The sequence below is a fragment of the Sardina pilchardus genome, chromosome 15 (assembly GCF_963854185.1).
Source record: "Sardina pilchardus chromosome 15, fSarPil1.1, whole genome shotgun sequence".
In the NCBI taxonomy this organism is placed as follows: Eukaryota; Metazoa; Chordata; class Actinopteri; order Clupeiformes; family Clupeidae; genus Sardina; species Sardina pilchardus.
Genome location: NC_085008.1, coordinates 1,870,483 through 1,885,122, shown reverse-complemented (window position 1 = coordinate 1,885,122; position 14,640 = coordinate 1,870,483). Strand labels below are relative to the sequence as shown.

Here is a 14,640-nt window from a genome sequence, read left to right as displayed (position 1 = left end):
ACACCTGGAACATTGCAAAACACATGGAATTAAAAAACTGTGTTCCATGAAGGATGTCTTGATCATTTCCTGTCCTTTTCCTTCTATTATTTATATACAAATTTTGAGTATGTGCTTTCAAATAGTGACGTGAAGACACAATTTTCCTTTCAGTAAACAACACTGGAATGAAGACCAGAAGAAAGCTTCCGCCATTTCAAATCATCGCACAACACAGACACCAACCAAACTATGGCTCTGTCTACCTGCCAGACAAAATCAACAATATAAACCAGGGATGGATTCAACATCACAAATGCCAAGAATGTCTTACAGATACAGACTTATATTTGCATTTCAAATACAGTATAAACACTACAAGACAAAAATCTTTAATGAGGCAGTGCTGAATTGCGTGACATGAATTCTCTTAACCTCTGGAGGACCTTCTCTCTGTTAATATTTTATAAAAAGAAAAAAAAATGTGAAATCCTGTCTTCCTAGTACAGTTACTATCTAAACCAGGAACGAGGTGAACATGGACCATTATCATTTTTTTTCTTTTTTTTTCAAATGTCAAATTGTGAACAGAAGCCAACATGTTATGACTTAAGTGTATTCTGCTGAAACATTGGTAATTATTTATAATCTGTCCGTGATGTTATCAGGAAGCATTACAGATCAGGAGGGAGAAATCTCTCCACCTCTTGACAAAGGAAAAAATGTGATAACAAAAAATGCTGATTGATAGGCACCTGACCAATGGATGGCAAATCCAGCTGTTTCAATTTCCAAGAGATCTATTTCGACAGATGCCCATTTAGGCTAAATGTAAGAGTATAGGTTCTCCAAATTAAGGTTGGCTAATACTATTAGGATAATATATTATAGGCCTATTCTTATATGTTCGCTGTGCGATGGGGGGGAATCCCTAAATTATTGAACATCGTACTGAAGCGTAATAAATAAATAAATAAATAAAACACAGTCAAGACACATAGTCTTTGTATATATATAAAATACTATATATATAAACATTATATTTGAGTGTACTTGCTGATAGTGAAATGCAAATTGACCGGTTAAGGGTCAGATTGCGACCCACCCTAATAATTAGCGCCTGGTAGACAAAGAGCTCCAGCGGCCACTCGCACTGACAGCTTGACCCACTACCGCCCGCGACTCCTCCGTGGGCTTCCTTTTCTTAACATGTCAGATTTCGCGACAAAACAGACTACACGTGGACGAAAGCTATTTGAAAGGCTATACCAACAACTAAGACACTATGAAAGCATGAATGACTCAAGTAACGTAAATGTTATTGCGGTTTATAACACAAAGTTTAAGTAAAGCCATTTCCTTAAGCAGAAGTAATAACGCTTTCTTTTCGTTTTGCCAACAGACTTCATATGTTTTCTTTCCGTTTATGAGTATAACTCATAAATTCATGTCGTTTAACTCGTACAGTTAAATGACCAAAAGGATGCAAGCTGTTGTCCATGCCACTAAACTGGTTTTACGCATTCATTTATTTTGATAAAACCCCGTAATAGAATGCTCTATGACTGAATTCAAATTTATTGTGCGCTTTGTTAAAATGAAAAGTGTCGGGAATAACAATTATAGAAATATTCACACATCAGTACAATTCATTTAGTCTATAACATGATCGGCTACCTCATATTGGATGTATTGTTTTCTCCACTCCGGGGTAATGTGAGCGGAAATATGCTCTCCAAATTTCATCCTGCCGGATTGCTATTTCCTCAAGCGCCTTAAATCCTGACGGGACAGTCTTCAGGTTCGCTCAGGCTTTGCTATTTATCCCAGCTAACTTGCTGGTCCACATGCGTTTCGCTCGCACTTGTCTGCAATCTGTTTTAGCCTTGTTCAAGCAGCCGTGGTCGAGACGTACTCTTTCCTACATGCTATTTCGTGGTAGGCTAAGCGCTCCACACACGCAACACGAGGGAAGCTCCCGTCCTTTAACAGGTGGCCGAGAACAGTGCAGCGGCTCCGTAGCGACCGTCATGTAGAATGACTTTCTGTGTCCCGGTTGGGTCTGAAGTTATATCAATCCGCCATCACAGCCGGTGCAGCGTGTCTGCGTCACCGACGTGATCCAACGCTGCACCTCGACTCGCAATAACAGCGCTGCAAAGCCTTAAAATAGTATGAATTCTCACGGCCGGGAAGAACAAATTTATAGACGCAGGACGGCAGACTGTCTTTAGCACACTGGCTGGTTATACGGAAGCTGAATATGGAACTGACGCAGTTGAAAAAAGACTTTCCAGACCAAATAGGACCAATAAATTGGGTACAGATCCTGCTCATCTAGGTGTGATGGTCTACTCGATGTAGCCCTGGTTTCTGCCCAAAGGGATATATTGCTAATTTATATCAATAAGAATAAAAACAGGTTACTGAAAAGTAAATATCTCCACAAAACAATCGTAATGTACTGTAAGACTGCCAGAAACACATCTAATTGCATGCAGGTTGTTTTAATGCCTGTTTAATTTCGAAGCCTATTCACTCTTGCTTTAATGAACTAAATCCTTTTTTACACCAAACTAGTTAACCTTAAACTTGGGAAATGCTCGGTAGATAAATAGACATGCCCCCAAATTAATACCACGTTGATCACTTTGCTCCACACATAGCAACTATTAGATGCATGGCAGAAGTCACCCCATTTTAGAACCTGTTATTCCACTCAAGTGTACTGTAGGCCTAATTCAGTAAATAGTTGAAGTCTAGCCACAGACACCCTCTCGCACACAGGGGTTCCGTCTGCATCGTATACCTCCTGCGCCACACCTGGGAGAAGTCGCAGCTTTCACGCACCCACGTCCTATGTCAACACCGCCATCTCGTGTTCAAGTCAGGTATTGAGAAGACGTGCGCACTAGAAAGAAAGGACTTGTCTCCAGGGACGCCACCCGCCAAACGCTTGTTTTTAACAATCAGTGAAACGAAGGGAAAAGAAACGTCAAAACGTCAACGAAATGTCAATATAAATGTATGCGTAAGATAGGATAATGCGCAGGTTAATTAGAAGAGGAAAAACAGTGGCCTGCTCCTGCTCAAAAACACACAGCTGCCCAAATAGTGAAGATCTATTTGTGGGCTGTCTGTGAGGTCATGCCTGCAGAGCAAAAAAAAAAACCCCAGTAGTTGCCATTCAGAGTCAGACCAATTTGAGCAGGAACTGTTCCATAGTCAGCATAAACACAGGAACATTCTGTGGAAAGGCTTGGGAATGTAGGTCCGTGGACAAGCATGGGAATGGGTCTGTTCTAGGATCTGTCATTAATATTCCGGCCTCTGGAACCTCGGCTGGGGGTGTGGGCTGGGGGAGGGGGTGGGAGAAAGCTCTGGCATTGCCATGAAATCTGAGTGGGTGCCCAACATAGGTTTGGGCACTCTAGAATTCTTGTGTGTGTGTGTGTGTGTGTGTGTGTGTGTGTGTGTGTGAGAGAGAGAGAGAGAGAGTGTGTGTATCTGTTTTTAAGCGTGTGTGTCTGTTTTTAAGTGTAATTATGTGTGTGTGTGTGTGTGTGTGTGTGTGTGTGTGTGTGTGGTGTGCAGTATTTGTATGTGTACTTCCATAAGGGTTTCCCTCTGTGAGCTGTTACTGTATCTCTTTAATCTCTCGGGAGGTGAGCAGACACCCATACAGAAAAAAACATATTGAAATATATTCTGAAATATATTGAAATATTGAAATTGTAAGTGTCAACAATATCTTTGTGGATCAATTTTTGAATATTTACATTTAAAAAGTATATAATGAAAATATATTTCAAATGTATTTTTGTTGTGTATGGAATTAGAGATGATTTGAAATATATTTTCATTCCATTCAGATTTGATTGACTCCAGTTCCTGCTTTATGCTCTCCTCAGCCCAGAAGTGGAAGAAGTCCTGTACTCCTGCAGCAGCTTATACAGCACCTCTCCAATTGCAAAATGCAAAATAATCCAGGTGCATACCGTATTCATATGTTATCTATACTGTGCATCCTAAAAATGTAAGGACAGGTTAATGTAGATGTTCATATGTACGGAATAATGTATAACAGAAAATACAGGTGTTCATATGGACTTACTGGACAGAGTGTGAATATAGTAAACACAAACCTTAGTGGGTTTTAATGTGTGTGAACATTGTGGGTGGACATACAGTATATGACTGGTTTCCTACGCCCCCAGTAGGGGGGACAAAGTGTCATTTGTCTCTGTGTGAGACTACAAAAAACTACCGGTTAGACTAAGATAAAAATTAATTGTATCCAAAATACATTGGTTAAAAAGAATAGCTTCAAATAAAGTTATATGAACGAAAACAAACATACGCAAACATAAAGACACTTTGTGGGAAGTTCTATTGTGTGACTTGAAAGTCATGTGTGTTCAGAGATCAAGTTCAGCTTCCTGTGAGCATCCTGTGTTGCTTGAGAGGCGTTTATTTCACGTGTTATGCTGGGGCGGCGCTGGGGGGGGGGGGGGGGGGGGGGTAGTTAGGACGATTCTAAGGGCCTAGCACTGGCAGGAGGCCCAGAATGATCTGTCATCATCATGCCCAAATTTAGCCCCACAGCGCCCATGCTCTTACACTTCAGCTTTTTCTTTACGGTTCAGTCCTCAGAAGTGGCCCGTTGGTGACTGATTCTGTGGTCCACTTCCGTTAGCACCGAGGAACTATAGTGTGCGGTCTTGTTCCGTTAGAACTGCAGGGCTGGTGTGCGGTCTTGTTCCGTTAGCGCCGAGGAGCTATAGTGTGCGGTCTTGTTCCGTTAGAACTGAGGGGCAGGTGTGCGGTCTTGTTCCGTTAGCGCCGAGGAGCTATAGTGTGCGGTCTTGTTCCGTTAGAACTGACGGGCAGGTGTGCGGTCTTGTTCCGTTAGAACTGCGGGGCTCGTGTGTGGTCTTGTTCCGTTAGAACTGAGGGGCTGGTGTGCGGTCTTGTTCCGTTAGAACGGCGGGGCTGGTGTGCGGTCTTGTTCCGTTAGAACGGCGGTTCTCGAGCGCAAGTTTTCCATTTCTGCTTCTCCACCTCCATTTTCCGGCGTACTCTCATCTGTTAACTTCTTTTTTTTTTTTTTTAAAGTATATTTTTTGGCTTTTTGCCTTTATTAGTACAGGACAGTGAAGTGGTAGACAGGAAGCAAGTGGGAGAGAGAGATGGGGTGGGATCGGGACATGACCGCAGGCCGGATTCGAACCTGGGTCCCCGTGGGCACTCGGACCCGTAAATGGTACGAGCGCTGTAGCCTGCTGCGCCACAGCGCCCCCCATCTGTTAACTTCTAACAAAGAACAATGGAAACATATTACCTTACACATCCACAATGGAAACACATTACCTTACACATCCACAAGGGCAATAACATCTTCCCACAAAAGCAATGTGTCTACATGGTGGACATATAGGCTTAAACTAGTTGCTAAACTGTGGTTAACAATTTGGTGAGACATTTCAGACTGCAGTCTACCCTCAAGCACTCTCCTCACCACACGTGGTGCAGAGCAGAGTGACACTTAGAGCAGCAAGTGTCACACTGTACCCTCAAAGACTTCCTCAAGACAGGAAGCCTTTCACTCATCCACAAATCTGAAATGTAACCGATAGCGTCGCTGACTTACCACAATGTTTTTTTTTATCGCCACTACCAGACAAACCAGGTAAACCACTGCAAGAGGAATTTTCAGAAGTATTTCCAGTGAGGGGATCCTACAGAGTAGATAGGAAGGGTGTATTTTTGTCTCGGAGGGTTATGGTTATGGTTAATTAAGTTAATGTTAGCCTACTGAGCAGACACTTTTATCCAAAACAATTTAGACATCACCATAATAACAATAACGACAAAAAGCAGTAAACTTTTCACTACAATTGTAAGATTTAATCAAAGGGAAACAACCAATTTGAGATAATAAATAGTCTCATTCTGAGAATAGCCTAAATATAATATTTAATATAATAAAATAATATAATATACTGTAATGACCATAAGATGTACTTCTTAACACTGCGTTCTGAGCGGTGATGTGATTACTTAGGAGACACATATTTAAAAAGCAACTTACATCATCATAATAACAGTAATGACCATAAGCAGTAAACACTACACTATTGTAAGAACATACATTCTACAGTGGTGATGTAATTATATGCCAATGTCATTAATCAATAGCCTGATGTTGAGAATGTATTTATTTGTTTATGAATAGGCAAATCATGAGAATAACTTTCTCCTAATGAGCATAAGGCCGTACTTCACAATGCTGAGCTCTGCGTGGTGCTCTTCCCCTGCGGCTGTATCCTCGTCTGGGTGGCGTGGGGGGGTCGCCCCTGAGTGGCGTGGGGGGGTCGCCCCTATACTGGTCTGCAGCGGCGCTGGAGCTTCACTTGCTAATGTTGCTCTCACTGTTGGCCAATTGAGTGATTAATCAAATCAGAACTCTAACTGTAATTCAGTCAGTGAGATACACATACACACATACATACTGTACATACATACATACATACATACATACATACATACTGTACATACACGCATCTTAATGCCTTAATTAAAAAAAAGAGACATAAATACATACATACATACTGTACAGGAACACATACAACAAAGGAACAAAATTAAGACTGACCTGTTTGCACTGCTGTGGTGGTATGCGTTGTAGATGTTGTCTCTCCTGTAAAACAATAGTTCAAAGGATTGTTCATGTCAGACTCTTATACTCCTAAAACGAATGTGTTATCCCTATCTGGACACAGAGGTGTGCTAAAAACAACGCAAGTTGATGCCCCGGCAGTGGCGCAACTGGCTGGGGCACCTGCACCGTACGCCGGCGACCCGGGTTCGATTCCCGTCCCGTGGTCCTTTCCGGATCCCACCCCGACTCTCTCTCCCACTCACTTCCTGTCATTCTCTCAACTGTCCTGTCCAATTAAAGGCATAAAAAGCCCAAAAAAATAATCTTAAAAAAAAAAAAAAACAACGCAAGTTGTGGTGTTTTCAGCACATTCGTTTTAAGAGTGTAACTTTAGAATACGTGGATAAATGGAAAGAGTTTGAATTGATTGAAAAATAATTCCAATGAACAAACAGTAAAAATGCAAAAACAGAAACACCAAAACTAAGTTCAGTTACATACATTTGTTGATTCAATTTCTTGTTGAAGTCATTCTGTTGGATTGACTGTATTGACTGACTATATCAACTGTGTAGTGCATGTTTGTTGCCACCAGTTAATTACACATAAACAATCCTTCACAATATAGATAGATAGATAGATAGATAGATGGATAGATACTTTATTGATCCCCAAAGGGAAATTCAAGATGTGTTGAGTCAAGTCAGCAAAATATTTACATATTTGTAAAAAGGTCAAAAACATGGTCAGACTCATGTTGTGTGACGGGAGGTGTGTTAGTGCCAAACTCATGTTGTGTGACGGGAGGTGTGTTAGCAGACTCACGTTGTGTGACGGGAGGTGTGTTTGTCTTGGTGGACACGGCCACGTAGACGGGCAGCTGTGTGTCCCCTCCTGTGCACCAGTACCAGCCCTGGTCCGCGGGCCTCAGGTCCCGGATGGTCACGCTCAGCGCTCCGGTCCGCGGGTCTGTGTCCAGCGCGTACTTGTACAGCCTGGAGGTGCGGCCGGCGGTCAGACACACACTCGAGCCGCTCCGGCACCACTTCTTCTCTCCGCTCCGCAGACGGTCGCCGTAGAAACACCGCACCAGGACCACACCGCCCACAGGCCCCGAGAACACACTGCTCTCTGAGTACAACTCTGGTGGGCCTGACATTACACACACACAAAACACACACAGAAACACACACAGAAACACACTGCTCTCTGAGTACAACTCTGGTGGGCCTGAGATTACACACACATGAAACACACACACAAACACACTGCTCTCTGAGTACAACTCTGGTGGGCCTGAGATTTAAAACAAATAAAGCACACAGAAACACACTGCTTTCTGAGTAGCACACACACAGAAACACATGTTTCTCCACAGTTTAGTCTTTAGTGCCTTATCAAATATGACTTGAAAGCAATGTATTATTCTTGCAAGCTACAGCATAGATTTGTACTGTTATGTTACTATGTACTTACACATTTATTATTAGCTTATCCCCTTCATAGTTAGTTAACAACTGCGGTAATGAGAATGTAATGCAAGTTAATGTTAACATCATCACCTGGTGTGACGGTAATTTTCAGATAAGCTTTATCATCAGGCCCTGTGATGTCCACAGCACACCAGTAGACGTCCGAATCTGTGTCCTGCAGGTCCCTCATGGTCACAGTGAACACCCGCTGGGTGATGTCATCACTAATGGACACGCGGGTGTCCGGTGGGCTCGGAACACTGCTGGACCGGGTCAGAACACGGCAGGTGTCCCAGGTGTAGCCGCGGCACCAGTACTTCACCTGCGAGACGTACTTCTCATCGTAGTGGCAGGGCACGACGGCCGACCCTCCGCGCTGTACACTCAGTTTACGAAGAGTCTTCACGCCTCCCGACCCTTAAAACAGGAAAATATCAGTCTGTTCACAGGACTTAATACATGAGATAGGCCTACGATAGCCAAAAGCCTCGATAGCCATAAAATCCCACATACAAAAAATATATTTGAAATATACTTCCAAAATATATTTTGAAATAGATGTAGATATACAAAATTGGCCTATTAAATACTTAAAGGTATACTATGCAACGCCAACGTTTTTCAGTTAATCAATTCGTTCCATACTGTTATATATGATTAAATGAGTCATTACCGGTCGAACGGTGTTTTTTTTGGCCGCTCTAGTGGTCTGTAGCGGTAGAACCACACTTGCAACTTCAGGAGACACCGGGCACGCACCCATGCTCTACTCCAGGAAGTGTCATGTAAAGTCTCATGAAAAGGCACGGCAGACTGACAGATTGAGGAGTTTTGTCTAATATACACTCTAAAGCTGTAGGGGAAGCTCTGCAGAGAAATATGCAAGCATAAAACGGGCGAAAATGAAAAGTGAAAGCGAAACCAGCGATGAAATCGCCAATCCTGCATAGTATACCTTTAAGACACTTCAAATATATTTCAATATGTATATTTGTTGTGTATGCCCGTTTCTGTATTTTTGTTCTGTATGTCATTCACAACAAAAATATATATGAAATATATTTATTTTAAATATATGTAAATATTCAAAATTGGCAGACAAATATATTTTGGACACTTAAAAAATCCCAAATATATTTCAATATAATTTAGAATTATGTTTTGAATATTTTTACCTGAACACTAGCATAGGCTATAGAACAGAAAAATATATTGGACCTGCAAACCTACACACACACTGTTCACAACATGGTTACGCATGTTGTTCTAATGGCCACACATTTATGCTATAACAATGCATTTTGGAAAAATGTTATCTATTTATTTTATTCAAGTAGTTTTAAAAAGGATATAATGGCCCTTGTAAGTATGATATCAAAGAAAATATGTTTTATTAAAACTGATTCAAATGATTCAATGATTCAAATCATTGTGTCTAGCTATATCCCTCATATTGTGTCATTTCACACAAATTGAGGGATATTAAATTACACAAAGTAAAAAAAAATGAACAGTACAAACTTGTCTGATGAAAGTAAATGATCTTCATATCTGTACTTACTCTGCACACAAGTTGCAGCCAGATACAGCTGGTGTAAGACGGTCATACTGGTGACCAGCCTGCCAAGTTTGACATTGTTGGTGTAAGATGGTTATGCTGGTTTGCTAGAATGACATCTGGGACATCAGACTTTAAAATCATTTATTTGATTTATCACCAAAATCAAGGACAGGTCAATAAGCCAAAGCAACAGAAGTTAACTCATTTCAAGACAATTATTGCTGCAAACTACAAAGCATGGAATCTGATATTTACCAATTTACGCCAAGTGTATCCATTTTTATTGATCTTTGCACTAAAATGAAGGACCACACACAACTTCATTGACAACATCCAACTTCAGACAAACATGAGTGAAATAAAGAAATCATAAATGAAAAGATAAACCAATCAAATTGAGTAAAATGGTACAATGATTTATTGAAAATGTGTAATGTGTGTGTATGTATGCAGAGTTCCCACTGGTCAAGAAATTTCTGGAATATCATGGAATTTTGGAAAGTCTATTCCAGACATGGAAAGTCAGGGAATTGTATCATTTTTGGGGGACAACATGGGATTCTGTTGTAGCAGTTTCAAATGTACTGTATTTGCCAAAAATAGTACATTCATTCAACTATTTCAGATGCAGAATTGGAGCATATCTGGTTATTAGCTTTACTTCTTGGTTAATGTGGGGCAGCCGTGGTGTACTGGCTAGGGCTTCGGGCTTGTGACTGGAAGGTCGCCGGTTCGATCCCCGACCAGTCCACCACGGCTGAAGCGCCCTTGAGCAAGGCACCTAACCCCTCACTGCTCCCCGAGCGCCGCTGGTTGGGCATGGCAGCTCACTGCTCTGGGTTAGTGTGTGATTCACCTCACTGTGTGTGTGCTGTGTTCACTAATTCGGTTAAATTGGGTTAAATGCAGAGAAACGAATTTCCCTCACGGGATCAAAAAAGTATACATTCTATTCTATTCTATGTATTTATATAATTATATAGTAAGTCATGGAAATCCAGGTTCTTTTGTCAAGGAAAGTCAGGGAAAAGTCATGGAGTTTTACATTTAAAGAGAGAGAGAGAGAGAGAGTGTGTGTGAGTGTGTGCTTTGTGTGTGTATTTGTACTGCAATCGTTTATTGATGAAAACAAACAGAGAAGCTCATGTCACATATTTCATTTCTTACCTTAATCAGTAAACAAAATCATATATTATATAATGAAAGAATAAAGACAAGTTTACACCTTCACTGTTACAGCACAGAATGAAACTAAATCATATCAGACTTCCTTAAACAACATGTGGTCAGAGTATGGGGGTCGTGTAACCAAAGCTGTTGCTGCCAACAGTAAAGTCTGATAGGGACATTTAAAAATGCTTATTCTTTATCACTCTGGAGTCTAAACATGTGAATAAGCAACTCACTCATCACATCTCATCACACTGAGGCAAGAGTTAATGTTTGTTATTACATGACATTAATCACTACATCCATGGTGTTTAATTATGCAAATAAAATTGCTGCAAATTGTGACATTAAATAAAACCAGGTTCTATCCATATCCATTTGTGTTCTTTAGTCTAGTCTTCCAGGCATACTTCATTATCAAATAGACATGTTGAAGGCATTTCAGTTGCATTAGTTCGTTTTGCTACTACAAAATTACTTATGATCGTGAATGTCCTCCTCCAATAGAATTTGCGGCAGATGTGGGAAACAAATGAGTTCACAAGAAAATATTGCCAGAAGTTTGTCAATGTTGGCCCCTAGAGGCAAACTTCCAACAAAGGTTTGCCAACAATGATAAGTTTTCCACCAGTGGCAAATATGTTCACCAGTAATTTGCCACCACACTTCAAACCGTTAATTTCTGTAAGCAAGTCTTAATAAGAAAATTCAGCACATCTGGGTTAGGATTCTTAATCTGCTTCTGCTTTGTATTCCACAATGTTGAATGACTTATTCAAGCTTATTTTGGCATGGGCTTTGGTCAACTCTTTCCAGGTTTTTGGAATATCTGCTGGGAGAGCAGAATAAGAATAGGCAAATTTATCATTATATGTCATCATCACATACTTCCAGTAGTCTGAGGCCTCCACACTTGCATCTCCATTTATCTCCCAGTCAGGGTAGATTTCCCTGTACTTCTTGTAGGGGTGCCATTCTCCTTTGGTTTTAGAACTCTTAAATGATTTATCAGTGGTCACAGCAGTTGTGCAGATATCAGTTACCAACTTGTTGGAGTACTCACAGATGTAACGGCCAAGTCCTTTAGACCGGTGCATGTTGGAGTAGTGTTGGGTGTGCCCCCCCCCTCCTGCCTCACAGGGTGTTCCGCAGAAGGGGCACTGATGTCCACATCCATAAAGTCTATTGAAGAGCAGCTCATGGGGTTTGAATGGCAGGTGTCTGATGGCTTCCTGAAGATCATCTTGGGAGGTTGGGCTGTTGTACTCCTTAGTTAAGGACTGCTCCATTTTTAAGAGGAAGTATATGAGATTATCTGCAAACTGCTGTGTGTCGGCCTTGTTCAGGATGATAACGAAATCATTTTCTTGGAATATTAGTTGGTCTTCAAGATGAGCCCGTATTTTCTGTATGAACTTTTTCATGTCTGTGTTCTCCTCAATCTCCTCTTTGGCTTGAGTGGTTGCATCTTTTATTTTCTGCACCACTTCAGAGAGATGCTTCAGCTTTAGTTTTTGCCACTTATCATTCTGTGAAAAGGTTTCTATTATCCTGACCAAGATCCATTCATTAACAAATGTTTTGTAGTTATCTGTGTATTTTTGGAATTTTTCAAAGGTGTCCTCATCAAGCAGCTGCTTTAAAATGGCAAACTGGAAGTGAGTGCGTGTGCTGAAATCCAACCCCACATCCCCTGTCATCATTTCATCTGCGATATCACAGCCGAGCCTTTTGGTGATGTAGTCCTCCACTGCTGGTGTCAAACAGTCCTTGGTGAATTCTTCAGCTTTCGTCAGGCACTTTTCATATTTCACTGCATCCCACAAAACCACAGTCCACTTCAGAAAGTCCTTTGCATTATTCCTCTTGACCTCATCTGATGTTTGTACGGAACCAATCAAACTCCTCTTGAGTTCATACACAGCCTCATTGTAGCCAGTATTCACTGGGGCCATTGGGGGAGTTCCATGCCAGAGTCCAGGGATGTAGTAATTGTCTTTATCAGGATCATACTCCATCACATCTGTGAACTTTGTATATGTTACTTTCTTCTCCATTTTAGCTGCAGCCCGGGTCATCTCATCCAGTTGCTCCATCAGCTTCTTCCTGTCTCTCATGTTGCGGTCATGAGCAGACATGTCTGACACGTTCTGATGCACAAACAGACATCTGGGCTTTTTCCCTACCTCCTTCGTTCTGAGGAAGGCATGGACCACAATCTGCAGGATGTCCTTCATCTCTGTGTTGTTCCCCATGGCAACATTAATGATTGTGATGTCACTGAGACCTATGACCAGTGTTGCTAATTCGTTGTCATGTTCGTAGCTTGTGTCTAGTGCTGCCAACTCTGGTGATTGTAAGCCCTCTGTGTCAATGACCATGATGAAGTCACACTTGAGCTCAGATTTGAATTCCTCAGAGACTTTAATCAGCAGCATGAAGGCTCCTCTGGTGCATCTTCCACTGCTGACTGCAAACTGCACTCCAAACATGGTGTTGAGGAGGGTGGACTTCCCAGTGCCCTGCACTCCCAGCACAGTCATCACCAGGATCCTACTCTTGGAGTCCACCAGCCGATGGAGCTGAGTCAGGACCTCTGATATCCACTTCATTGGGATGTTTGATGTGTCTCCATCGACCAGCTCAACTGGAAACCCGTCCAGGAGCATCTGAGCACACAGAGCAGGCAGGTGCTCAACTGTTAACCTAGTTGGGTCATTTTCTGGGAGGCAGCAAGCCCTCTCATAAATCTGCCCCAGTTCCCGGAAGAAGTGCTCAGGACCTAATGAGCTTCTTGAGATTTGTTCATCTAACTTTGCCATCTCATTCACATTTCCTTGCTTATTTTTACATTCATTGTATTGCTCTCTCAGTTTGGACAGGTGACGTCTAGAGAGGGTGTCCAGCTGAATCTTCAGCCACTTCAGGAAGTAGAGACTTTCGGTTTTTGGTTGTGAGATACCTGCCATGAAGTTAAACATAGCCTCTGAAATCTTTTTCTCATGTTGCTTATTTCTCAGTTCCATTTTTCTATTTCTCAATGAACTCCTATGTAATTCTAAGTCTTTATCAACTTTTCCAATTCTGCATCTCTCTTTTTCCAACTGACTGATATCCTGCCAGATTTTTCCATGTAAAGGCAGCTCCTCCATCTTGAATTTCTCAATGTCCGTAAGTTTTCCAGTGATTTCTCGAGCATTATCCCTGGCTCTTACACAATCGTCCATTTTCTCATCATTGAAACATCCAACATTATCCGCAACTTCAGCCATGGCTTCCACTTTTATTGTTTTGGGTGTCTTTTCAACAATATCACTCAAACAAGTGCAGAACATTTTAATAAATTCTGGGGTGTGTTGCTTTTCCCTGACAATCATATTTTTGAGGTTGTGCTTTCTGCATTTATCCTGGAGTGTTTCCATGTTGAAGTTCTCAGTCTCAGAGCTGGTGACCAGGAACAGCTCAGCTTTGTTCTCTCTGTTGGTCAGAATGCTGAGGTCTCCATCTAAGTCATCACTGAAGATGAACACTGCAGCTGAGGTTTGACACAGGAAGGACATCTGGGTCTTAAATGACCTACCGTCTCCTCTCAAATTGGCTATGGTTACTGGCTGTGTGAACTTGTCAATGTTTGAGTTCCCACAGGGCAGATACCAGCTGACTTCAACCAGACCATCTGAGATTCTCCTGGGCACATTACCACACTCTATGTCACTGTGAACAAATGTGTCATTCTGCTGATGAGGATTACTGAACAACTTATTCATAATCTGAGATTTTGGCAAATAGCTTTTTCC

The 14,640-nt window shown here is 41.6% G+C and overlaps 3 protein-coding genes across 3 annotated transcripts in view; all 3 read right to left on the bottom strand.

Moving 5' to 3' along the window:
• Positions 1-1,931, bottom strand: part of xpr1a (xenotropic and polytropic retrovirus receptor 1a) — an 82,626-nt gene extending 80,695 nt beyond the window's left edge. The window contains exon 1 of the mRNA XM_062556349.1: positions 1,657-1,931. Coding sequence (XP_062412333.1) covers positions 1,657-1,725 — 69 coding nt within the window. The 5' untranslated portion in view covers positions 1,726-1,931. The remainder of the gene's footprint in view (positions 1-1,656) is intronic.
• Positions 1,932-5,870: 3,939 nt separating this feature from the next.
• On the bottom strand, positions 5,871-9,973 carry LOC134102287 (polymeric immunoglobulin receptor-like). Its single transcript, XM_062556352.1, has 6 exons — positions 9,929-9,973; positions 9,674-9,732; positions 8,203-8,529; positions 7,466-7,792; positions 6,635-6,679; positions 5,871-6,410 (listed from the first exon to the last, which is right to left on the bottom strand). The coding sequence occupies exons 1-6, from the start codon at positions 9,949-9,951 to the stop codon at positions 6,220-6,222; spliced, it is 972 nt and encodes a 323-aa protein (XP_062412336.1). The 5' UTR covers positions 9,952-9,973; the 3' UTR covers positions 5,871-6,219.
• LOC134102285 (interferon-induced very large GTPase 1-like) lies at positions 9,932-14,014 on the bottom strand (the record flags this gene model as incomplete). The annotated part of the gene is given in 1 exon segment (XM_062556348.1): positions 9,932-14,014. A coding segment is annotated over 1 exon segment (2,440 nt), but the record flags the coding sequence as incomplete, so codon positions are not given.
• Positions 14,015-14,640: the final 626 nt, after the last annotated feature.

Coding starts and splice junctions, on each gene's coding strand:
- LOC134102287 (XM_062556352.1), bottom strand. CDS start 9,951: ATGGATACACTTGGCGTAAATTG. Junction 7,793..8,202: donor GAAAATTACCGTCACACCAG/GTGATGATGTTA, acceptor GTGTAATGTCAG/GCCCACCAGAGTTGTACTCA. Junction 6,411..6,634: donor CACCACAGCAGTGCAAACAG/GTCAGTCTTAAT, acceptor ATTGGCCAACAG/TGAGAGCAACATTAGCAAGT.